The 24,096-nt window shown below is 46.5% G+C and overlaps 1 protein-coding gene across 1 annotated transcript in view; it reads left to right on the top strand.

Moving 5' to 3' along the window:
- The first annotated feature begins 271 nt into the window (after positions 1 to 271).
- Positions 272 to 24,096, top strand: part of BLK (BLK proto-oncogene, Src family tyrosine kinase) — a 36,760-nt gene continuing 12,935 nt past the window's right edge. Inside the window, exons 1-6 of the mRNA XM_027742091.2 lie at positions 272 to 351; positions 8,768 to 8,870; positions 11,274 to 11,322; positions 18,093 to 18,186; positions 19,146 to 19,244; positions 20,418 to 20,521. Of these exons, the coding sequence (XP_027597892.2) occupies positions 272 to 351; positions 8,768 to 8,870; positions 11,274 to 11,322; positions 18,093 to 18,186; positions 19,146 to 19,244; positions 20,418 to 20,521 (529 nt within the window). The remainder of the gene's footprint in view (positions 352 to 8,767; positions 8,871 to 11,273; positions 11,323 to 18,092; positions 18,187 to 19,145; positions 19,245 to 20,417; positions 20,522 to 24,096) is intronic.

The raw sequence follows: 24,096 nt of genomic DNA, 5'->3' as shown, positions 1-24,096 counted from the left end.
AGGTTGTCTGGGAAGTGCAACTCCCACCCCCCTCCCAGATGATCATTTTTATATTCAAAATAGAGCAAGGAATCCTTGGGGGGGGAGAAAAGAGTCAGTTCTGACACAAAGACCTGATTAAAAAAAGAAAGCCCATTAAAAGCATTTCCAAAATCAGGCTGCTCCTGCAATCCAGGGGGTGTAACATTCCAAGGGGTTGGTCCCATGGATGGTGTGGACGTGGTGGGAGCCTGAGGCCTCTAACAGAGATTTGGCCGGGGCCCTCAGCCCCATGGAGCATCTGACATGGGTCCGACCCGTGGCTCGTACGTCCTCGGATCGTGTCCCCAGGAGCAGCAGCGTGGGAAGCAGGCAAGTAGGGAACATTCCACCCCCATCCACATTTCCCTGAGGGTGGGAAGAAGTCTAGCAGATTTTTCTCTATCCTCATCCTCTCTCCCATCCCTCCTTCACGTGATTCCGCCCCTGCCCTGTTTCCCTTCCATGAAATCTGTGGGTTAAAGAGATGATGGGGGCACTACCCAGATCCGGTATTAGTGGTGGTCTGCAGGGATTCTGTTCCCTTGGATTACTGCAAAAGGAGAGGAGGACAAATAAGTGCCAAATGTGCACACCCTGGCACTGCCATCCTCCCCTGCCCCCAGGACTTGGAGGGGAAGAGAGGATATATGTAGGGAAGGCTGGCCGGAGCTGGATGCAACTGTGATGAGTAGGGGAGTGCTCTGCCATTTCATAGCTATTCCTGAAATGCAGTAGGAGGCGTTCAAGTGGGGAATTGGAGATGTACATATTTCCCTACAGCCCTTCACCTCATCTGAGGGTGGTGGGAGGGAGCGACGTTCCCTCTGAGACATTGAGGAATTGAACTCCTGAGCACCAGCTTCATTGCTCCTTGTGGGACATGGCTAACAGGTCCTACAAAATGCTGTCCTCCTCTTGCTAGGAAATTTCTGGGATGCAGGGCCTTCAGGAAGGGCCCTTCCCAGGGCAGAAATTTGGGTGGCCGCACGTAGAGGTGTGGAGGAACACTCCATCCATCTCCTCGTGCTCCCAAGGCTGGGAGGGCCAGGACCTCCCCATATGCCTACAGATCACCGGGATGTGCCCTCCAAGTGCTGGGAAACAGAGCATCAGGGATTCTGGGCAAAGGAGCATGACCTGTGCCTACTTCCATAGGATTTGGATGTCAGATAGGTGTGGCCTACAGAGAGAATTTCTCCCTAGTGTGTCCAACTCCCCCACAGCCCACTCACAAGTCTGGCCCACACCTGTGTTGGGCAGAAGACAAATTTGAGTTGAAATTTGGGTGGCAATTCTGGCCACATCAGAAATTGCTGTCGAGCAGTGCAGTTTTGTCATAAAACCCGTCACACCTGAAGAACACCAGAGTAGCTGCAAGTACCCAAAAGATGTACTTTGTCTCCTCCTCCTTGCTTGCTCCAGTGCATCCCAGCACCCTGAAATCCTGCAAAGACACTCCCAGCAGAAATTCCACCTGGCTGATGCAATGCCAGGGGTGAGCTCATGAGGGAAGCACGTTTAAGGGAGGTGGGATTAACAGTCTGCCCTCCTGGTTTTCCCTGCTCCAAGACCCTGATCCCTGGCTCTGCTTCCTGGCCCGCAGCCTCTGAGCATCTGCCAGGTTCCAGTGGGGTGCAGTGTTCAATGTAAGCAGCCATTTCTCCTCCAGACAGATGTTTTGATTAGCAAACGACCACTCTGGCAGCAGGCAGCTATTTTCTACTTTTGGAGTGAGAAAGAAGCTTTTATTATCTTCTTCTTCTCATTTTCTTTTTTTTTTCCTGTCCTGTCAAAGAAATTTTTTGTGTCTGCTCAAACTCAAGGGCCTGGAAGCCTGTGTGCTCCCAAACCCCAGCCTCACACACAGCCTGCTCCCATGAAGAGTCCCAGCTTTTCAGGAAGGCCTGAAGCAGATGGATTTACTGCTTGGTTCATTTGCTTGGACCAGGCTCACCTGCCCAAAGATAATGGCCTAGGAAAAATGGTAGATTTAGGGCAGATGTAAGTTTTAACTGAAATGGAGAACTGGCTTGGATTGCAGGAAAAGATCCTAAAATAAGCAAACGGGCTTCAATCTTATTCCTGAAATGTGTCCCCCCCACTGAGGGGTGGATCACGTCCACAAAGCTCCTGGATTTGTCATCCCTCTGCCCTGGGATGGCAGGGAACAGGTATTTCCAACACCAGTTTGGCCACACTGCTCAAGACTGGGACTGGGACAGGGTCCAAGACAAGGAGGTGGGACGCATTGGAGTGGGGAAGGAGGAGGATGTGGCCAGGAGAAGGAGGCACCTGCTGCTACACTGAGATTCTTCAGGTGTGAGGGGTTTTATGACAAAACAGCACCAACATCAACACCTCACCGGTGTTAGGTGGAGAGCCTGGGGGTTGTCCTTCATATTCCCTCAAGGACCTTCTTTTACATGGACCAGAGTGTTTGAGAGAGTCCTCAGTGCACAAATAAAACTTGGTATGTTTATCCGTCAGAGACCAGGACTGGAAGGGATCTGAACATTGCCAGTAGGATGTTCCCAGTTTCCCAGCAGGGATGAAACAGGGAAATTTGACATCTGTTTCATTTCTCAGAAAGAACCACGATGCTTCTTGGTCTGGGCTCTGCAGTTCTTCATAGGGACTTTCTGCATTGCTGTAATCACAGGATCACAGGATGTTTGGGTTGGAAGGGACCTTAAAGATCACTTCATTCCTGCCATGGACAGGGACACCTTCCACTATCCCAGATTGCTCCAAGCCCTGTCTTCCAGGGATGGGGCAGCCACAGCTTCTCTGGGCAACCTGTGCCAGGGCCTCATCACCCCCACCGGGGAGAATTTTTCCTGATAACTAAATCTATTCCTTACAGCTGGGTCCTACTGGTCAGCGGCCTTTGGATACGAAATTCCCGCTGATTTTAGCTGGAGACCCAGAACTGTATCATCACAGGAGCTCTTGCTGCCCTCCCCCTCGCGGGGAAAGGACGTCAGCAAGACTTTGGCCACTGTGCCACAGAGGATGGTGGCCAGAGCCTCCACCTTCTGCCTCTGTACGAGACTTTGTGCGTGGTCGGTGCTGTTTATCGCCCAATGCTTTGGTTTGCTGTTGTCTTCAAACCCCTTCCGAGCAACAAAGCTGCAAATCTTTTGAAATGTAAGCTAAAAAGAGCTTGACTGAAACCCAGCAAAAGTAGAAAACAGTCACAGCGAAAAACAACTTCAGCAGCAAATCTTCATTCTTATTTAAGCAGCTGATCCACCAAGATCTTCAGTAATTCTCCAATTTTGTGTCTTGCAAAGCAATCCAAGGATGCCAGATCAGGAAACGTATTGAAGAGCTATTTTATTAAGGAAAATTGTTAAAGAATTTTATACATCTATGATGTGCCGAGAACTGGAGGAAATCTTTTTTTTTAACTGAACTCTTTCACTCCTCACTGATGCAAAAATGCAAATCTGGAACGCTTAAATTGTTGCATCCAAAGTGAGTTGATTTCAGCAATTCTTTCTGGATGGGGGAGGACTTGCAAAGAGAAATTCAGCATTTTAAGCCTTTCATAATTGTCCAGATCTGTATGTTCAAAGTAAATTTTTTAGGATTTTTAATGCTGTACCCTTTTAAAACATACTTTCTTAAAAAAAAAAAAAAAAAATTTAAGTTTTAAAATTAAGTAAAATATGTAATCTGGGTGAAATATGAAAACACTTTGCTGCACCCACCCTAGAATCTGGATGGAAAGGGGGCTCATTTGGTGATTTCAGTGGGCTTGGGGATTTTTTTGGAGCCGCCTTCACAGTGAAACTCTATTGCCTTGCTTGGGTCTTAACTTATTTTTCCAGGGCAGTTTCATGGGGTTGAGGCAAATGGGGAGCCAAGACTTCTGCTTTTCTGCCAGATTCGGTCTTGTTTTTTCCCCACACCCGCCCATGCAATCCCAAGATTGTTTTTTGGTGTCATCCACATCTCTGGGGCAGAAAGCGCTGCATTCACAGCAGAAACTTTTGAGCTCTCTTGCTCTGGTAGCGGAAACCATCCGACCGCAGAGATGGTGCAGGGCTGCTCCCCGTAAAGATGAGGTGGGCAGATGTTTCCAGGGCTTGGCTTAGCCCAGATACCCCCATCTTACCCTCTGTGCACCCAGCAGATCCAACTCAACACTGTCCTGTTTGTTTTAGCCCACCCTGGGCACTCAAAACACTGAACAGGCTCCCCAGGGCAGTGGTCATGGCCCCAAGGCTGCCAGAGCTCAAGGAGTGTTTGGACAATCCTCTCAGGGACATGGTGGGATTGTTGGAGTTGTCCTGTGCAGGGCCAGGAGCTGACCTCATGATCCTTGTGGGTCTTTTCCAACTCAGGATATTCTATGATTCTGTGGTTCTATCTTCAGAAGTCCTCCCTTGGCCCATTCCTGCAGGAACACTTGTACCTGCATCCATCTCCTTGTAGCAAAAATGTCACCTCAACTGCCCTTCTGAAGGTTACTGAAATCACCTTCTTTAATCCCACAACATGGTCACACAGGAGATTTTAGAGATCCTGCCCGAGCATCCAGTGTTCCCGTGACCTGCATGTCTGTCCCACAGGCATTCAGAGCTGGGTGCTCCACAGAGCTCATTGGCCTCGTCTCCATTGATTTCCTCAGACCTGTTCCAGGAACAGGTCTGCATCAAATATTTTTACTCAAAACTCGTCAGCAGCTAAGTTGGACTCATACAATCATAGGATGTTCTGAGTTGGAAGGGATCCATAAGGATCATCGGGTCCAACTCCTGGCTCTGCACAGGACAACCCTAAGAATCCTATACTTTTTCTTCTAAAATTGTTTTTTGCTTAATTGTTTCATGCATATGGAATCACAGAATGTTTGGGTTGGAAAGGACCTTAAAGCTCATCTTGTTCCAACCCCCTGCCATGGGCAGGGACACCTCCCACTAGCCCAGGTTGCTCCAAGCCCTGTCCAACCTGACCTTGGACACTTCCAGGGATGGGGCAGCCACAGCTTCTCTGGGTAACCTGTGCCAGGACCTCACCATCCTCACAGGGAAGAATTTCTCTGTAATATCTAACCTAAATTTCCCCTCTTTCAGTTCAAATCCATTATTCCTTGTCCTATCACTACAGTTCCTGATGAAGAGAAATATGAAAAAATTTTGTTACCTTCAAATTTTTTGTTCTGCTTTGTTTTCTGGTTACTTTACAAAGAACCAATTTTATAAATATTGAGTTTTTTGAACTTGAGTAAAGTTGAGGAAACAAATTTCCCCACTGTCTGTATTAGATATAAACCAATATTTTTAGGTGCGAAAAACTATAAATTCACAAAAGGAAATTTTCACGCTTTTCTGTGTCACTGATTTCTCCCCAGCTCTCTTTGCCACTGGAAAAAAAGAATAAAAAAAAGGCTGGGAGAACTACTATCAGTTACTTTTCTCATAACTTTTTCTTGCGAAGCTAATTTTAAAAAACATTAGAAGCTGAAAACACCGCGGAACAACGTACATTCAACTCAGCTGCTGTTTTTTTGGAAAAAAAATTAGTGTTTAAAAAAATGAAGAGTCCCCCAGCTGCAGTGGACTGGGAGCTCACCAGCAGCTTTTTGTGCCCAACAACATTTGTCTGCAGTTCTGCTTTGAGATTTTGAAGGATGGGTTGCTTTGGCTGCCGAAGGTTGCGGAGGTGACTTGAAGAGTGTGACTGGTGGATTTTGGGGGGGACTGTGAGCACCCAGAGCTGTGCTAATGCCTTCTCTGTGTGGGTGGGACTGAGTGACCTTTGTGGGAGGCCTTTCTGGTTCCATTTCTCATCGGAGGTGGGTCGTGCTGTTCCCCTCTCAGTGCGTCCTTGACACGTGTGCGTGGGGAGAAAGCTGAGTTTGTGCCAGAGTGCAGAGAGGTGTTTCCAGGCTCTGCATGGTGCAGGAAGGGTTGCAGTGTCCCCTCAGACACAGGACCACTGTGGAGAGTTGCACAGGTCAGGTCCTGCTCCCCACTCCTCTCAAACCCTGTCAGAGGAGTTGGGATTGCCCCAAGGCCATGATGGGACTTGCTGAGGTTGATGTTCCCACTCTGCTCCACCAGGGCCATCACTGTGTAGTAAAGCAGCTGAAAGAAGATTCTTGGCCTGGTGTGAAGAAGTAGGAGACAGAGATGATGTGGGTGATTATGACCAGATTTATTGCTAATACAGTTTCTAAATATCGACAATTCAGTATCCAAAGAACAGCCATCAGGTCGTGGTCCCTCCCGTTGAGCCACAAGCTTCAGTGAGACCCTCTGGCTTTCTAAACTGCTCACAGAAGTCCAAATGTGGCTTAGTCCACTTAGTCTTAAATTTGGCCAACAGTTTGTGACTAAAGGATCATGATGTATGCACAATTAGCTAGAAATGTACAGGTTTACAGCCTTTGGCCTTGCAGAATTCAAGTTACAGAGCACCTGTGGAGCTACTTTAGGATTTTAGCTCTGTATTTGATGGGATCTTAGTGCTTTTACTCACCCATCCAAAAGCTAGTGTTCCCCATTTTTGAGTTGGATGTACCCTGCAGGCTTCCCTGCCAGGGTGAAGATCCGTCCAGAAGCTGCCTCCCACCTTGGGAGACCAGTTGGTCCAGTTGGCCCAATATCCAACAGCATTTTATTTCCTTTTGCAGGCACCAAAATCAATTGCAAACATCTCATTATTGTTATTAATTATGTATTCCGTTAATTATGTGAGCACCTGCTGTCCTCATGTGAGGACAAACTTTATTTCCCACCAGAGACAGCGGAAAGGGAGAGGGAGGATGTGTGTGGGAGGAGGACACACTTGAAGATCTTTCGTTGCCATCATGCACTGAGAGCAACTCAAAACCCCCAAAAGATGCCTCCATAATCCTTCATACGGTCCATCAATCCTCTCATAAGATCATCTTGGTGACATGACTGGCAGTCAAAGCATATTGCTGACTTTTGCTCTATCTCACGTCCCCTAAATCTGCTGAAAAAATGGCAACTGCCACATCTGTATCTCCCATTTGGGAGCAGATATCAAAGACCCCAAGATGCTCCAGTGAGCCAGTAACAAGGACTGTAGATCTATGTCCCACATGTAGGTGGATTTTTCTGTCTTTCATGGTTGCTAACAACTGATACCTAAAACTTATCTATCATCCAGCCTGGACTTAAAATGATACCTTGCTGTTCCCTCTGTAAAAAAAGGGAATTTCAGCTACTCTCATGACAAATAACACCATTCTGAATCAGAAATCCTGTCACAAATCCTTCCACAAGTGGAAGAGAGGGAAAACTTCACCTAATAAATCATGTGTCGTTGCATGACAACCAGATCTTCTAAGCAAAGCAAACCCTGGTTGCAACCTGGAAGGGAGGCTGCCAAATTAAAATGAAATTGCTGCAGGAAATGCTGTGGTTGATTTAGTAGGTGAAACTTCCCCTCTGACTGTGTTGGCAATGCCTGGAGCAGTGCTGAGACCTGGGGACAGATGGATGGGCCATCTGTAAACTCAGGTCAGAGAAAAGCTCAGAGAAGTTGAGATGCTGAAAAAGTTTTGATGGGGGGGTGAAAAATGTGTGTTAGACAATCCTGAAATATTCCACCAATTCCTTCCATTTTGCTCACTTTATCAGTGATAATAAAAATGAGGCAGAAAGGAGAAGACGTTTTAAAAAATAACATCTTAAAATGTTGGGATATCTCTGTTAGAAGCCTCATTTCAGAGCCCCAGTTTTTTAAATACTGGATACAAAAAAGCAAAAAAACCCATTCTTTTGCTGGAATATTTTTTTCTGCAAGTCTGGTTTGCTGGGAGTTTTTTGGACATCTCTTTTGGAGTCTGACTGTCATGACACAGTGTCAGGCTGACATTTGGAGAGGTCTCTGGACCTGCAGTCCCTGATCCTCTCATGGCAGACTCTGAGGTAATTTGTCAAGAAGAGGAGTCAATATGTCTTTGCTCAGCTATGAGTATTTGGGTTTGGGGTTTTGGGGTTTTTTTGAGCATTTAGTCCACACCTTCCTATGCCTTTGGCTCAAAGTAGGGGCTGGGGCAGATTTTGGCACTGGATGTTGTAGATACCTTGTGTATTTGTGGAAGCAACACTTCATCTGTCCCTTAATTTTTGAGGGCTCTGAGCAGACTGAGTTTGCCATAGTTTGACCATCTTGGCTACCCAGAACCACTATTATCGTTAAGTTATTGACCAGAGCTGGAATTACATTTATAGGATCACAGTTAAACAGCCCTCAAGCCCAAGTTTGGAACCCTAATGTGGACCAGCAGATGATCCATGGAAAGAGTTTGATTCATTTGTGTCTGGTGATCCTTGCGGTATCCAGGAGGTCTGAGGTATACATGTGGTCTTGGCAAACATAATCCATGATTTATGGGAGACCCACACCTTGTGAGGACCAGTATCTTGTCAGCTGGGATCTCTGCACTGGAGAGGGGATATATCCAAAGTCTGGGGTTTTTGTTTGTTTTGTTTGTTTTTTTCTGATGACTTCTAGTGTCTGTCTGAGCCTCATTTGCAAAGTGTGAAACACCAGTCACGTGGGAAGAGAAACCATGGGTTCACAAGGTCCGAGGTAGCAAGAGGTTGTAGACAGAATGGTTTTAGACTCCTCTCTCCACTGTCCCATCATCCTGCATTCTCATCTTCTCCAGCTTGTTATTTAAGATTGTTTTGCCCCTCAGTGCCTGCACCTTTCCCCAGGAACAGTCTCATTAAAAAGGAACTTCTGCTCTTCCTTCCAGGATGGGGTTGCTCGGGAGCAAAAATCAGCTGATGCCCAATGAGAAACACACTTCTGGAGGCAACCCAAAACCCAGGAGTAAACCTCCTCCTGCTCCCCCCAAGGTAAGCCTGCAGTTTTGTGTCCTTTTGGGATCCTCCACGGCTCAGTTAGTGTTTGAAGTGATGTAGGCAATACTTGGAATCATAGAATCATAGAAGGGTTTGGATTGGAAGGGCATTTAGTCCAACCCCCTGCCATGGGCAGGGAGATCTTCCTCTAGACCATGTTTCTCCAAGCCCCATCCAACCTGGCCTTGAACAATTCCAGGGATGGGGCAGCCACAGCCTCTCAGAACATGTGCCTGGCACTGCCTGGACACAAGTCCTCTGAGCTGGTCCTCCCAGATGATTCCTGTATCTTTTAGACAGGGGTGGGAAGGGTTCTGAGGAGCCTCTGCATATTAAAAAAGAAAATAAATTAAAATCCAGTGTATGGGGACTTTGAAATATCTCCTGATCAGTACTTTGCAACCCAAGCTGATGTTGCTGACTTGCAAAAGGCACAAAGATGGGTCAGATTCAGGCTGAAGATTCAGAGCTGCAAAACCGCAATGGAAACTTCACCATCCTGAGGGCAGCGGGTTCACCAGGGAGGGTCCATGACCGATGTGGGTTGGGGTGAGCTGAGAATCAGAAATGCTGGGCAGCTGCTGCTCCCTTTGAATTCACACAGCCTCTGCTTGCATGGACACAAGGCACTGGGTCAGGATTTAGGAGACCTCAAACGGCAAAATCCTTGTTTGAACTTTGCCAATCGCTTTGTCTGTCTGGTGCTGTACAGAGGGCGTGAGCTTGTTTTCTCCTTCCTTGCCCCTGAAAGCTCTGCATCAATCAGCCAGCACAAGAGAAACTCTGGTGCAACTGTCCTCTGAAAACCACCTCGGGTCTTGAGGGCCTGTGAGAGGGGAGGAATTGCCTGTTGTTGCTTTTTATGACAGGTGGAGATGTTTTTCACTCCTTTAGCTTCATTTCTGAGTTCTCCCATGGTTATACAGCCCAGTTTTCATGACAGCAGACATCAGATTGACCAAGAAGGTGCTATTTTCCTAAATTTCCTTCTCGCCAGCTCACTGGAGAGGAGCTGCTATCAGTATAAATATAGAATCATCGATCACCTTCTGTCACTCATTATTTTTTGCCACAGGCACTCAGCTCTCACGTGTCAGGGGAAGTCCATCTTTCTTTCAGTTACATTGGAAATGGCAGTGGATGAGCAGCTCTCCCACCCCTCACTGCTCCTAGGTATGGGTCAAAGGGTGGCATGGACAGAAAACACTGGATGTTTTTAATTCAGTGTCTGCATTTCATTCCTTTTTCACGTGCATAAAAATACCTGGTGGTGGTGGAACACCCACTACAGTCACTGGGTCTAGTACCTTGGGCTGATCACAGGACTGGTGTTTGAAGTTGGGTGGAGGCCACTTTCAAACTCTTAGCCCTGAAAACAAGGTGGTTCCATCCCAGCTGATCTGGAATTATCTATGGCCAGTTTGCCACTTTCAGCAGCTGGTCCAAACGAGAGACCATGTCAACATTTTAAAAGTGTGTCCAGAGGACTTGCAGGACCTTGTTGCTCTTTAATGGCACAGTCTGCAATTGCCCCACGAGGGAAAGTGGAGGGGCAGGCACTGATCTCTTCTCTCTGGTGACCAGTGATAGACTCAAAGGAATGGCATGAAGCTCTGTCAGGGCAGGTTTAGGTTGGATATTGGGAAAAGGTTTCCCGAGGGACAATGATCGGTCACTGAACAGGCTCCCCAGGGAAGCAGTCACAGCACCAAGGCTGCCAGAGCTCAAGAAGTATTTGGACAACATTCTCAGGGACAGAGTGGGATTATTGGGGTGTCCTGTGCAGCACCAGGAGTTGGACTCTGTGATCCTTGTGAGTCCTTTCCAACTCAGGAATCGTAGAATCATAGAACGATAGAATATCCTGAGTTGGAAGGGACTCACAAGGATCATCAAATATTCTGTGATTTCTATGATTTCTATGATTCTACAATTAATTTGCTAATACAGTCACTGCCTTTGCTTTTTGAACATATCCCTGAACACAGCATATCCCATAAGCCTTGGGACAATTTTGGCAAAAAGTATCTCCAGTTTTCTGCTTCAAATAATATTCCAATCGCCATTTCTCGACGGGGCCATTCACGTCTCAACCCCCATGGATCCCAAATCTGGCACCAGTGAACAAGGGTTAGATAGACCAGGGTCCAAATGAGTGGGTGGCAGATTTGTGCTTAAATTCAGAGGGAAGCCAAGGGTTATTCAAGCTGACTGTTAAGACAACCATGAACAAATCATGGCAAAACATGCTAAAACCATCAGGACATGCCCAGAGCCAGACACAGGGGCTGTTGACTGACTCCCACTTGTCTGTGAAGCTGAGAGCAGGTCTTCCTGAACACAAAGCAAAGTAATAAATATCTTTTTTTTTCTTTTTTTTTCCTATTTCTACCCAAGGGCAGACAATTTATCAAAACCCCTCATCTAAACCAAGCCTCTGCACAAGGTAAGATTCTGTTTTCTGTGCCTTCCCGTGGGGTTTTGCAAGGTGGTGGTCCCCAAATGGCAGGTCTTGAGAACAAGCTGTCACGTCACAGGCGTGTGGTTTCTGTATCTTCAGCACTGCCAAGCAGGGAGTTTATCAGTGTGCTTCTGAAAATTCACTTTACATCACTGAGTGTCTGTAGCTGCCAATTTTTTCCTGCTTATCAAAGAAATTAAGAGGGCAAAGCACCAATTCTTCGTTGGAGCAAGATGATCCCTGAGGCCCCTTCCAACCCAAACCATTCTCTGATTCTGTGATTGGTGGGGAAAAGGGAGATCTGAGACTTCAGCTGTGTGAGATTTCCCTGTCTGCTGTCCTGTCTGCAGCCTGACAACTCATGGATGCTGTATCCAACCAGCTGAAAATTCCAGAGGAAATAGCAGGCATCAGAGAGCCCAGGGAGACTACAAAGAGAAGGAGAAGAAAGGAAAGAGTTTAAAATAAGGATACACAGAGCCCCTGCTTGGGGACTGTCTGTTGGCTTCATCCACCTGCAGGTCACAGATGGTGTTTGGAGATTATTGTCTTTCAGCAGGGAGCCCTTTGCTACCTCTGCCCAGCCCCCCAAAAGCAGCTTGTGTGTATTTCTGTCAAAGAAGTTTTGCAGATTAAGGACACAGAGAGAGAGATAATTAGAAGAGGAAAAAAAAAAAGAGGAAGCTTGGAAGAAAGCTGTTAGCAACACCTAAAAGTTCTTCACATGGACGGAAGTGTAGGATTAGGGGAGACAGGGCATGAGGATAGGAAAAAGGGGTGTCATGAATAAATGGGATTGGTGGAATGACAGAGGTAGGTCTTCTTAGGTCTTGTGGATGATGATGGAGAGTCCCTGCCATAGGCCAAACATGGGGACTCCTGCAACATCAAACCCTTCAGATTTGGCATTTGTTATGGAAATAAAAGTTGTGGAAGGTGAAGCTCCTACACCATGTGAATAAACCACACTTTCTTTTGCAAAATCATTTTTGTGTCACATTTCCAAGTGTCCATGGTCTCCTACCTCTCAAACTGAGCAGACTTTGACAGTCTTTCACAGTTTTTATCAACCTCCTCAAGCTGGTCAGAAGCACAACACAAGTTATTTTCAGGGAGGCAGCTTTTACTTCTGCTTCATGCCAGAAGGCAGAAGTGGAAAGATGCTAAAAAAATGGATTAAGTACCGTGTTAGCCATTTTCAGCTCTCAAAAATATTTTGGTTTGTTAGATTCAGTTCTGGTTCTGGAGGAATATTCACACTGATAGTCTGGGAAACTTCCTATTTTTCTCTACTGGTGTCTGAGTTTCCCGAAATGATGCGACATCTGACTCTGTCCTATGGGGCAAAATGGGCTGGTAGGAACCATACCAGATATTTGAGATATCAGAGATAGCCTCCTGAAAGAAAGCAATTCAAGTGAATCGATAGAGAAAGCACAAAATGCAGGCAATCACACCATATAAATATATATATATTTTAAAAAAAAAATCAAAGAGCTGAATTATATCCTGTGGCAAAATTATTGACTATGGAAGCATGGCATGAAATGTAAAATCAAACCCACTTTTTTCCTTGGGTTTTTTAATTTCTTTTTTTTTTTTTTTTTTTTTTTTGCGCTTTCCTTGCATTTTGATTGTTTTGGGGGTGGGTTTTTTGGTGGGTTTTTTTATGGTTTTTTTTTTTTCTGATCTTGATGTTGAATTTCTTTCACACTTTCCAGCTTTCACACCACTATCTCGGAGATAATTTATTTATTTATTCTTCACAAAAGCCTAATTCTTCCTGACTTTATCTATCTTAATGGAAGCAACACAAAGGCAGGCAAGGGGTGCATAACTCTGGATTCAATGGGAGGGTGTGGCATCACCAATCCACTTTTCACCTGAGGAAGTTCTTCCATCATGCGAGTCTCTCATTCATTTTAAGATGGTTCCCTAAGCAATCCCAATGTTTTTAAGGCTGGTTCTAGGTCCCCATGGAGTCAAAACTTCAATTCTGCACCTCTAAAGCCCCCAGTCCAGCAAAGTCCTGGCCTATGATGATGGACCTCAAACACCACAGTGCCATGGCTACAGCTGCTGCTTGGATAAGACATAAAAAATAGGTAGAATAATCCCTGCCCTTGCCCTTCCACCTGCTCACAGCTGGATTTAAGCCCTACTGATGGAGAGAGATGGTCATTTTGGGGTGCTTGTCCTCAGGCATTACAATAACCTGTGACTGCACAAGGACTTGGTCTCTGCGAGGTCATTTCTTCTGATGAGGAACTGCAACTTCTTCCACCTCTTCACTTGCTTTTTGCAAACCATAATACTAACAGGACTGATTTGCAGGGGGTGGGAGCTTGGTATGCTCTGGAAATTAAGGTCTTTTGAGGCATCTCAAGGTTAATAGAGAAACTTTAGTTGTTTCTACTGTTGTTCCTTGAATATGGTTCTGAGTTTGAAAGGAATGTTGTCAGAACCACAGGTTTGAGTGTAATTGGGAAAAGGCTGATTTTTCAATGAGAAGTTAAAACTTCTCATCAAAAATGAGCATTGCCAATCATAAGCAAGAGGAGAAATGAACATGAGAGGGAACTGCCCCAAATGTTCAGATTTCCTGATGAAAAAAACCCACGAGTTTAGGTCTGATATGATTTTATGAGGAAAGCAGGAATTATCTGCAGAAACATTCACTGTGACAAAACACAAGGCAGGAAGGCATTTGACAGAGAGCACTCTGGCAGTGCAGGTCTGGATATCCCAGGAAACACCTCCCATGCTGTCACAGATGGGCTTGCTGATCATTTGGAAGATGCAACAGTCCCAGCCCATAGTTTTCTGCATCTTCTCCGGTGGGATCTGATGGTGTTTCTCTCAGTGACAGCAGCAGGTGTGTGTTTTGAAGGCATCCTTTTCTAGCACAGCTTTACCGTGGTCTGGAGCACAAGTCTGATAAGGAGCAGCTGAGGGAGCTGAGGGGGCTCAGCCTGGAGAAAAGGAGGCTCAGGAGGGACCTTCTCACTCTCTGCAACTCCCTGACAGGACAGGGGAGCCAGGTGGAGGTCAGGCTCTGCTCCCAGGGAACAAGGGACAGGACAAGAGGAAATGGCCTCAATTTGCACCAGGAGAGGTTTAAATTGCATATCAGGAAAAATTTCTTCACAAAAATGTGTTATTAATCACTGGAGTCCCCATCCCGGGGGGGTATTTAAAAGCCATGTAGATGTGGCACTTGGAGACACGGTTTAGTGGTGGGCTTGGCAGTGCTGAAGGAATAGTTGGACTTGATGATCTTAGAGGTCTTTTCCAACTTTAATGATACCACAATTCCAACCAGCCCATGTTGTGCTGAAGCAGAAAGCTGAACCCATTTTTAGCAGCAGTAACTCACAACTCAGTGCACCCAGCTGGCTAACACACGTGCTGTGAGTTGTCACTTATGCCATGACCATCCTAGAATGGCTCTAAACCAATGGATGATCCTCTGGAAGACCCTGGATCTCAGCCCCGCTCCGTGGCCGTGATACGGTTGCAAAGACCTTCCATTCGTGACAGGGAAGCAGCAGGAAGACTGGTTGAATTATTCCTATTAAACCACCAAATAGGCCCTCAGGCTGTGCAAACAGAGCTGGTATCAAACTCTCCTGGCAGCAGCTCTGAGCCAGGATGGATTTGGCTCCCAATCAAAGTCTGGGGGCTGAGAGCACTGTCTGCAAAGCAGTCTCTCCTCGCAGCCCTGACAGCTTCTCTGCCGTGGAGTCACTCAGGACCTGACTTGATCAAATAGGCCAAGAAAGTGCTATCAACCCTATTTTTCGGTGGGGTGACGACTCAGAGACAGGAAGGGTCGCTTTCATCATGAGATGTCAAGTCTTGCCGGCTCAGGCAGAGAGACCTTTTCTTCTGGCTCACTTTCAGTGTTTCTCAAATCCTATTTTGAGAAGGAGATAAGAGGTGATTACAGTATTTTTTCAGCATATTAAACCTTTTTGTCCTTGCTGAATTTGCTTTTTTCTTTCCTCTCTTTCTTTTTTTCTTATTTTTTTTTTTAATTTTTTAAATTTCACTTATTTGCACTTATGTCAGTTGCTTCACAGCCACGTTTTCACCTTCTGGAACACACAGCCACTCTGTGCTTGAAGATATTTACACATTTGCTTCTATTTTTCAAAGCACAAGTGTGACCCACTGTGTTGTTTTCCTTTCAAGAGGACCAGGATGGTGTGTGTGGATCACCAGGCCTGCTGTGGACACCTCTCAGTAGGCACATGTCCCAAAAACTTTCATGTCAGAGAAGCTGTGTGATAACAATTTTCTCAAGGAGGCAGCAGGAATTTGGGTGCATTGCTAATTCAAGATCCCTCAAGGGGAAGCCCCCAACTGTGTGAGTTATTTTAAGACTTCAAAGCATTCTCCCTCATGACTGATCATCCTTTTCCTGTACTAGGAGTGAATGAGGCTCTGCTGAAAACCCTCATGGATCTCCAAGTTCCTTCTGGAAAGCCTGAAGGGAAGAGTTCAGGGCTTTGGTTTACAAAGCTGCATTTCCCCCCACACTGACCCTCTCTCCTCCCTAACAAATGTCCCGCAGAGCAGCAGCCAACCTTGCACAGGCACAAACCCCAAGTTGCCCCAGAGACACGTTATCTTGTGATGACAAAGGGCCAGTCTGGCTCTCTTGCTGGTGGTATTATTTGAAAAGGTCACACAGAGACTGTGGCTTGACAGGCTGTTTTGAAAAATGCTAATAATAGGCTGGCCATGGCTCTGGGTGCATTAATTAGGCTGAGTACAAGCTAAAGCCTTCCTGCAGCAAACAATCTCTGTTCTTTTTATTTTTCTTCTTTTTCTTTTTCTTTTTCTTTTTCTTTTTCTTTTTCTTTTTCTTTTTCTTTTTCTTTTTCTTTTTCTTTTTCTTTTTCTTTTTCTTTTCTCTTCTCTTCTCTTCTCTTCTCTTCTCTTCTCTTCTCTTCTCTTCTCTTCTCTTCTCTTCTCTTCTCTTCTCTTCTCTTCTCTTCTCCTTTATCTTTTCTTCTCTTCTCCTTTATCTTTTCTTCTCTTCTCCTTTATCTTTTCTTCTCTTCTTCTTTACCTTTTTTCTTTTATCGTTTTTCTCTATTTTCTTTTATCTTTTCTTTTCCCCTATATTTTTATTCTATTTTTTCCTTTTCTCCTTCTTCTCCATTTTGTTCTTTTTCTTCTCATTTTCCTCCTTCTCCTTCTCCTTCTCCTTCCCCTTCTCCTCATTTTCCTCCTTCTCCTTCTCCTTCTCCTTCCCCTTCTCCTTCCTCTTCCCCTTCTCCTTCCTCTTCCCCTTCTCCTTCTTCTTCCCCTTCCTTTCTCACCAAGGTGTTTAGGTTTGACTTTTTTGTTCCTCTGTATGTGCTGCTCATCTTTATAAACTTTGCTCTTCCCCAAAATAGCTGCTCATTTCTGCTTCAGTAGCTGCGAGTGCAGCAACGTGAACAGTTGCACAACCTGGGCATGCAAACCGAGCCCCTCAGCCCTACCCCACAGAGCTCTGCCCCAGGGTGGCTCAGAACATCCTGGCACATGCACAAGGTGCCAAAATTTAGGCCTCAATCCAGATGGGTTTTAAGCAAAATGAGGGACGCAGAGCACGGGTTTTGTGCTCTGGAGCACCTCAAGTGCATCGGGGCCAGGCAGAGGGAAGGGGGTCCTGGAGCATCCACCACCCCTGTGGGAATTGCAGCTGGGTGGAGCAGGCAGGTGCTACAGAGGTGCTGGGCTGAAAGCAGCAGAGTGACCTGACTGTGGTGGCACATCTAGAGCACCTCTGCTCTGGAGACAGGCTGAGAGAGGTGGGTGGTTCATCCTGGAGAAGAGAAGGCTCCAGGGAGACCTTAGAGCACCTTCCAGTGCCCAAAGGGGCTTATAAAAAGGAGGGAGAGAGACTTTTTATAGAGGCAGATGTAACAGGAGAAGGAACAACAGTTTTAAACTGAAAGAAGGTATATTTGGGTTAGATACTAGATATTATGGAGAAATTCTTCCCTGTGAGGGTGGTGAGGCCCTGGCACAGGTTGCCCAGAGAAGCTGTGGTTGCCACATCCCTGGAAGTGTCCAAGGCCAGGTTGGACGGGGCTTGGAACAACCTGGGATAGTGGAAGGTGTCCCTGCCCATGGCAGGGGGATTGAAACGAGATGATCTTTAAAGTCCCTTCTAACCCAAACCAATCTGTGATTCTCTAATTCATTCTATGATCTGCAAGGAATAATGTGCAGGAGGGATGGTAAGACAGTGGTAGAGCCCAGAGCATCTGGAGGGAGAATTAAATCCTAGAAATGGGCTCAAATGACAGAAACAGAAACGCTTTTATACCTTTTTCAATCAAGAAAGCCTCATTGTTTTGAGTCAAATTCCAGAGCCACGCTGGGAAATGTTGCTCCAGCAGTTTTCATTTACTGTCGTGTGAAACTCAGGCCAAACACTGACAGGTTATTTATGACCCTTCTTATTCCACACAAACCCTTTTTTCTTGTTGACACACTGTGTTTTGTGAATGGGGGAGTCTGGAGTGCTTTAAAAACACATCCACAGGGAACTCTTTGGTGGATCGGTGTTAATGCCTGAGCAGAGGCTGTGGTGAGCAGGAAAGCTGGGTTGGTGCAGAGGTTGGATTGGGGGTACAGTGGGGGTGACAGACCCCCATGTTTGGGGGGGTGAAATGCCCCACCATATATCCAACAAGATATCACCCCCCCAGCCGGGAACAGACTGGATCCAATGGTGTTAATCCTTCTTTCAGATAACTTGGTTGTGGTTGCACTGTACGACTTTCCTGCCTCGAGTGACCGTGACCTGGAGCTGGTCAAAGGGGAGAAACTGCAAGTCCTCTCCAAGTAAGTGACCTTCTGCCAGAAGGAAGCTCAAAGATGAGCATGGTGAGACTGGGAGAGGGGGAACTTTGGGGTCAGACACCAATTTGCAGCTCATCAGAGCTGAGCTTTGCTCCAGAGTGTGAACGTTCAAGGTGGTGTGTCTCTGCAAGTTGACACTTCCATGGGTCACAGACACTCTGGTATTGCATAATGTCCCTGTCTGGATAGTACTGGGACCTAAAACGCTGGAGGTGCAGAAGCAGCATAAATAACAACAACAAAAAAAATAGCTCCTGTCCTGTTTCATATTTTGTGCTGATGGTGCTTTTTGCAAAGGATGTGGGTTGGGTGTAGTCAGAGGAAAGGACAGAATCGAGCCAGACAGATGTGTGGTTTCATTTCAATTTCTTCTCAAACTCATACAGAGGGAGCCCACCCCATAACAAGGCAGAGGTGGGCTTGGGTCCCCCAGACCTTGTAGGGCTGCTCCATCCCTGGTGGCCTCCAGAGGTGACATTTCTCACCCAGACACCGTGGGCTGGCATCCAAGGCCAGGGAGATGGAGAGCCCATGATGTGGGACGGCCTTTGGTCACTGTGGCTGAGCCAGCAGTGGGAGAACAAAGTGAAGTGTCTGGCAGGTGAAGGAAGGAGCAAAAAGGGCCCCAGTGCCTCTGTGCAAGAAGAAAAATAAACCCACAGTGACCCAGACTTCCCTCCTCTCACTTGAGGCCCATAGCAAAGGTTTGGGCCTGTGGTCATTCTGTAGGAAGAGTCTGTCACCTCTAGAAGTCCCTGAGAGACCACCAGCCTTCAGCCTTGTGGTGATCCTAGAGAATCTAGAGGAAACTGTAGAGTGGATTAAGGAGCCCTAGTCTATTTGCAGTGCCCTAAACCCTACCATCCATGTCCTCACAGCCTCAAGCCTTGTCCTTAAGCTTCCTCCAGGCACTCACACTCTTTCCTCTACTCACTTTGCAGTGATGGGGACTGGTGGCTGGCAAAGTCCCTCAGCAGTGGCAGGAAAGGCTACATCCCCAGCAACTTCGTTGCACAAGTGGACAGTTTGGAAGAGGAAAAGTAAGTGTGAAAGCTTATGAACCCTGATGCAGTGCCCTGTCTCTCAACAAGCTATGGAAAGGGCTTCACTTGCTGGCAGGAAGATGTCATGGCTGGGTGGCAAGAGTTCTTTCATCATCCCAAACAACGCTGCCCAAAAGTCCAGGAGAAGTTTTAAGCACTGTATGGGTGTGAAGAAAGGATGAGGAGAAGGGGTGATGTCGTTATAGGGAAAGTGGGCAAAGACTCCTGTCCCATTAATTACACCCATGGTGAAAAACAAGGATCTGGGGGAGAGAACATAAAGGATGTGTTTGCACTGGTAAATCAGCAGTGCCAGGGATCACGTTCTGCTCCCACTGGGCCAATCCACCCACACACAGTGTTAAACCTCCTCAGCCTTCAAGAGGGTATCCATATGTAAACTGAGAATCTCTCTGGATAGGGTACATTGATCCAGGTCTTGGATGTGTCAGGGACAACACCAAGTTGTGCCAGTACCAGTACCCAGACCCACAGCCTGGTGCTGTTGGTTTCATTAGCTCAGATGCAGCCTCCCTGCAAGGAAGATGGAAAGGAAGACTTGAGTCAAAAAAGTTTATAATGTCTCTAATACATGCAGCAGAAGAATTTTTCTTCTGTGACTTATCCTCTTTTATGGCATTCAGCTATAAGTGATCAGTCCTACCTGCAATCTCCTCTTGGAGGGACCCAACCGTCATTGAATTCAGCAAATATTTAGCAACACACAGAAATGTCATTGAGACATAAAAGTTCTTTGTATCTAAACTTCCACTTCTCCTGTATAGGGGATCCTGCACATCCCATCTACTTCCTGCTCTGTCTGAATTGCCAGGCTGTGAAACAAGCCCAGGGAGACCAAAATCTGGTGGTAATCTACCAAAACCAGTCCATTGCTGGCACTTTCCAGCAGATAACAGACCAGTTGCTGATAAAAATAACCCTCAGTTTCACAATGTAATGGCAAAAAAACCCCAAACTAAACCAAACCAAATAAACCCAAATAAACAAACTCCGCCCCAAACCCAACCAAATATACAAACAAAAACCCACCAAAACCAAAACCAAAAAAGAACTAACTGGAAATAATTCCTTTTTTTTATCTCCCCCCCCCCCCCCCCCCCCCCCGAGCTTTTCCTTTTCAATGATGATTTTACCTTTTGTCTCTCCCAGGTGGTATTTTAGAACTCTGAGCAGAAAAGATGCTGAAAGGCTGCTCCTGTCCTCTGGTAACAAAGCTGGCTCTTTCCTTGTCCGAGAGAGCGAAACAAGCCAAGGTGAGACCCACAGAGCAAAGGTAACTCCTGTTATTGCCAGGGCTTGGAAAACCTTCCACACCTGAGCTGCAAACTCCAGGTGTGCCAGAGTTTCTTGGATCTGGCAAAGATTTGCTCAGGATGTTATTTATGTGTGTAGTTTTGGCTGTGGGAAGAGTGGCTTTTGCCACCACAGTTCATGGCAGAGGCGCAGAAACACAAATAAGCAAGAAAGATTTTCCAAAACAGTGTGTAGGGGTTTTCTTTTCCTTCTCTTCCCAGGGAAATGTTACATTTTTTTTTGGTAAAAGGAGGTACTTCTGTGCACTCTTGAAAAAGTGTTTCTCCTGTTTGCAACAGCAACTCGCAGAATTTTGGAAAAAATCTTTTGGTGGAACATTTTCCCAGGGAAAACATGTTTTTCCTGATAATGTATAACAGGGGAAATACATACAAAACAGAACTTTTTGGAGGAGATTGACTGGAGCAGGGAAGGTGGATTCATCCACTTTCCTTCCATATGAACATGTTTGACTTTTGAAGACACGATCCAATGAGGATGGAAAGGGCAGAGCATTGTAGTCACCTCTCTTGGGCAGTGGATACAGTTACTAACCATAATACTTAATCATGTAATTGCAATTTCCATATTCTGTGCTGTTAATTTGTAGAGCCTGGGAGTTAGTTTGGGTTGTCCCATGGGAATTTCATGTTATTTCTTTCCTACTTTTTTTCCTCCTTGCTTCCCCTGGGCCAGCCTGTGTGTTTACAGCTCGGAGGAAACGATGCTCATGATGATCTCATGGTTCTACTCTGAACCAGATCCAGTAGTTCAGGAAAGTATTTCAGTCTAACTGTGATTTGGTTTCTTTGCTGTGAAATGGATACAGGAGTCTGTCCTTGACATGTAGAAAAAGGTGGGTTTTTGTCTTCCCTTACTATTTAGAAAAATAAAACTGTTTAGGCTGGAAAAACCTCTAAGACCATCGAGTCCAACCACGACTCAATCAGTAGAGTTGGAGCACCTACCCAAAGTAATACGTGTCCTTCTTTTCTTTGACTCGCTTCCAAACAGTTCTACAAGACCAAACAGTAAGAGTGGGAACAATCATCCATCTTACAACTGGTTCTTGCCTACTGTACCTTCTCCTTCCTCCTTTTGTCTCTGTTTTTCCCTATTCATATGGGACTTCTCTAAGGCAGGATCTGTTCCCTCCACCATGGATACATCATTACCAGCGAATTAAATAGTGCCAGAGTCTGGATGTGGCAGCTGCAATCTCATCTTCCTGTATCTGTCTCCCTAAGCCATCAGGCAGTGTCAGCAATGTGGCATCCTACTTGGAATGTCCCCCTCTGCCCCGTGCCTGGGCCCACCTCCACACATCCCTGCTGAGCTGATGCCAAGCAGGAGGGCTGCTTTCCATGAGGATTTGTGGTTTTCAGAATTTTTAAGGAAGGCTCAGGTCAGGAAACATTGAAGAGACTTGTTTTTAAGCGTTTCATTTGCAAGTCACTTGTTCTGCTGTATCTTGGTTTCCCTGCTCCCTTTGTGGTGCCTTTGCAAAGGTCAGGCTTGGATTAGTCACCATGTGCTGGTCTCCTGTTTGTCCCCTTCCCACTCTCCCTTTGTTTGCCGGGGTATTTGGGAAGTTGGCATTTCACCCAGGAAGGGTAGGGAGCAACACGTGCTCTTCACAAGCCCAACAAACACTTGTGTGTTGTATCCGAAGGTTTGGGAAGAAGTGAGATGCTCTGTTCACACATGATCCTGGTCTTTGTGGCATCTCTAGACACCATACGTGGATGGGATCATTCCTTTCCCTACTCTTGCTCAGGACAATTGGCCCAGATCTCTGCTTGCCATGAGCTGCACACACAGGATGGAATAATACCCTGCAATTCTCCGGGGTGTGGGTAGGTCTGGGTCACACAGGGCTCAGATAGAGGAGTTGCAGTCCTGAGATTCAAGGAGAAATAACCAGATCCTTAAAGCCCTGTATCCGCTGTCTAGAAAATGTGTGATATTCTGCATTAGCAGATGTGGTGGGTTCCACTCCATGGAAGCCCCATATTAGTCCCAAATGCTCAGAGATCACCTTCTGCCCTGAAATGTGACTCTCACTTGTGCCCTTCCTGATATTTAGTGTAAAATATGGCTGTTAGTCCTTCAAACACCTCATCCTCTGAATCATCCTGTGTTCTCAGCTTCTACCTGAGCACCCTGAGCTTTAGGCTGCCTGAATGGCCACGATGACACCATTTGATCCTTCTTAACCACATCTTCCTCCTCTCTAAAGAGAAGTGAAAAAAAAAAAGCCCTGCATCTCCAAATGTGCCATGAAGCCGAGTTTCCTAATGTAAAATATCCTGTGACCCACCAAGAGATGTCCAGAGCAATGCCATGGAATTAACTTGGCCCTTTGAGCCTCACAGGGTCCTTCTGTTTTCCTTCCCCATGACTTGTATTTTCATTCACTTTTCACATCACCAGCAAAATCTGACCTTCAGCACTGAGCACTGGGTTGAGCTGCTCAAACTGGAAGGTGATTGTCTCATACTGGGCTGTCTCAGCCACACTGGATGGATTTTGCATCCTGCCTAGGATCAGCACCTATTCCCAGCCCATCCTAAGCAGAGTTTCATTTTGCTCGTGGTTTCAGACACAGAAACTCTGCAAGCCCGGGGGCTTCGCTTTCTGTCAACATTTTGCAGAGTCCCTGCAAGGCACATTCAGCATCCTGGGAAGAGGGGAAGATGGAGACAGTGTGGGAAACACACCACTCATCACAGAATCACAGAATATGCTGAGTTGGAAGGGATCCACAGGATCATTGAGTCCAACACTTAGCTCTGCACAGGACCATCCCCAAGAGTCACACCCTGTGCCTGAGAGTATCATTCAAACACTTCTTTGACTCTGGCAGCCTTGGTGCCATGACCACTGCCCTGGGGAGCCTGTTCAGTGCCCAACTGCCCTCTGGGAGAAGAACCTTTTCCTGAGATCCAACCTAAACCTGCCCTGACACAACTCCAGTCCATTCCCTGAGTCCTGTCACTGGTCCCCACAGACCAGAGATCAGTGCCTGCCTCTCCTCTTCTCCTCCTGAGGAAGTTGTAACTGCAGTGAGGTCTCCCCTCAGTCTCCTCCAGCTGAACAGACCAAGTGACTTCCAAAATCTGGGAACTGTGAAATCATCGGTGGGGCACCAGCCTTGCTGAAGCTGCTGCAAATAAACCAATGTCCCCTTGAAGTAATAACCATTCCAAAGCCTGCAGGAGCACATTCCCACAGCTGTGGCGAGTCACAAGCTCCTGGCTCCCAGCAGGAATGTTGGGTCTGTGCTCCCGGCAGGAGGGACCTCGCTGAGCTCAGCCACTGCATCCAGCTGAGCTCCTGGATTCCCCTGGCGAAGGAGTTAAGAGGCTGATGAGAGCCATAGGAGGAGGAGATGCCACGTGTTGTGGGACTCAGTCTGAGGCAGCATCAAAATGCAGATACAACAGCCTGAGCTCCCGCTGTAGCCTTGACTTGGCTGTCAAATCCTGAGCATCTTAGAGCCATCTCCAGGTGCTCCAGAAGGAGGTGGGGTTTT

This window comes from Pipra filicauda, unplaced genomic scaffold (genome assembly GCF_003945595.2).
Source record: "Pipra filicauda isolate LSUMZ 115617 unplaced genomic scaffold, ASM394559v2 scaffold24_size8852520_pilon, whole genome shotgun sequence".
NCBI lineage: Eukaryota > Metazoa > Chordata > Aves > Passeriformes > Pipridae > Pipra > Pipra filicauda.
Note: the sequence above shows the minus strand (reverse complement) of the source record. Positions and strands in the feature narration are given on the sequence as shown.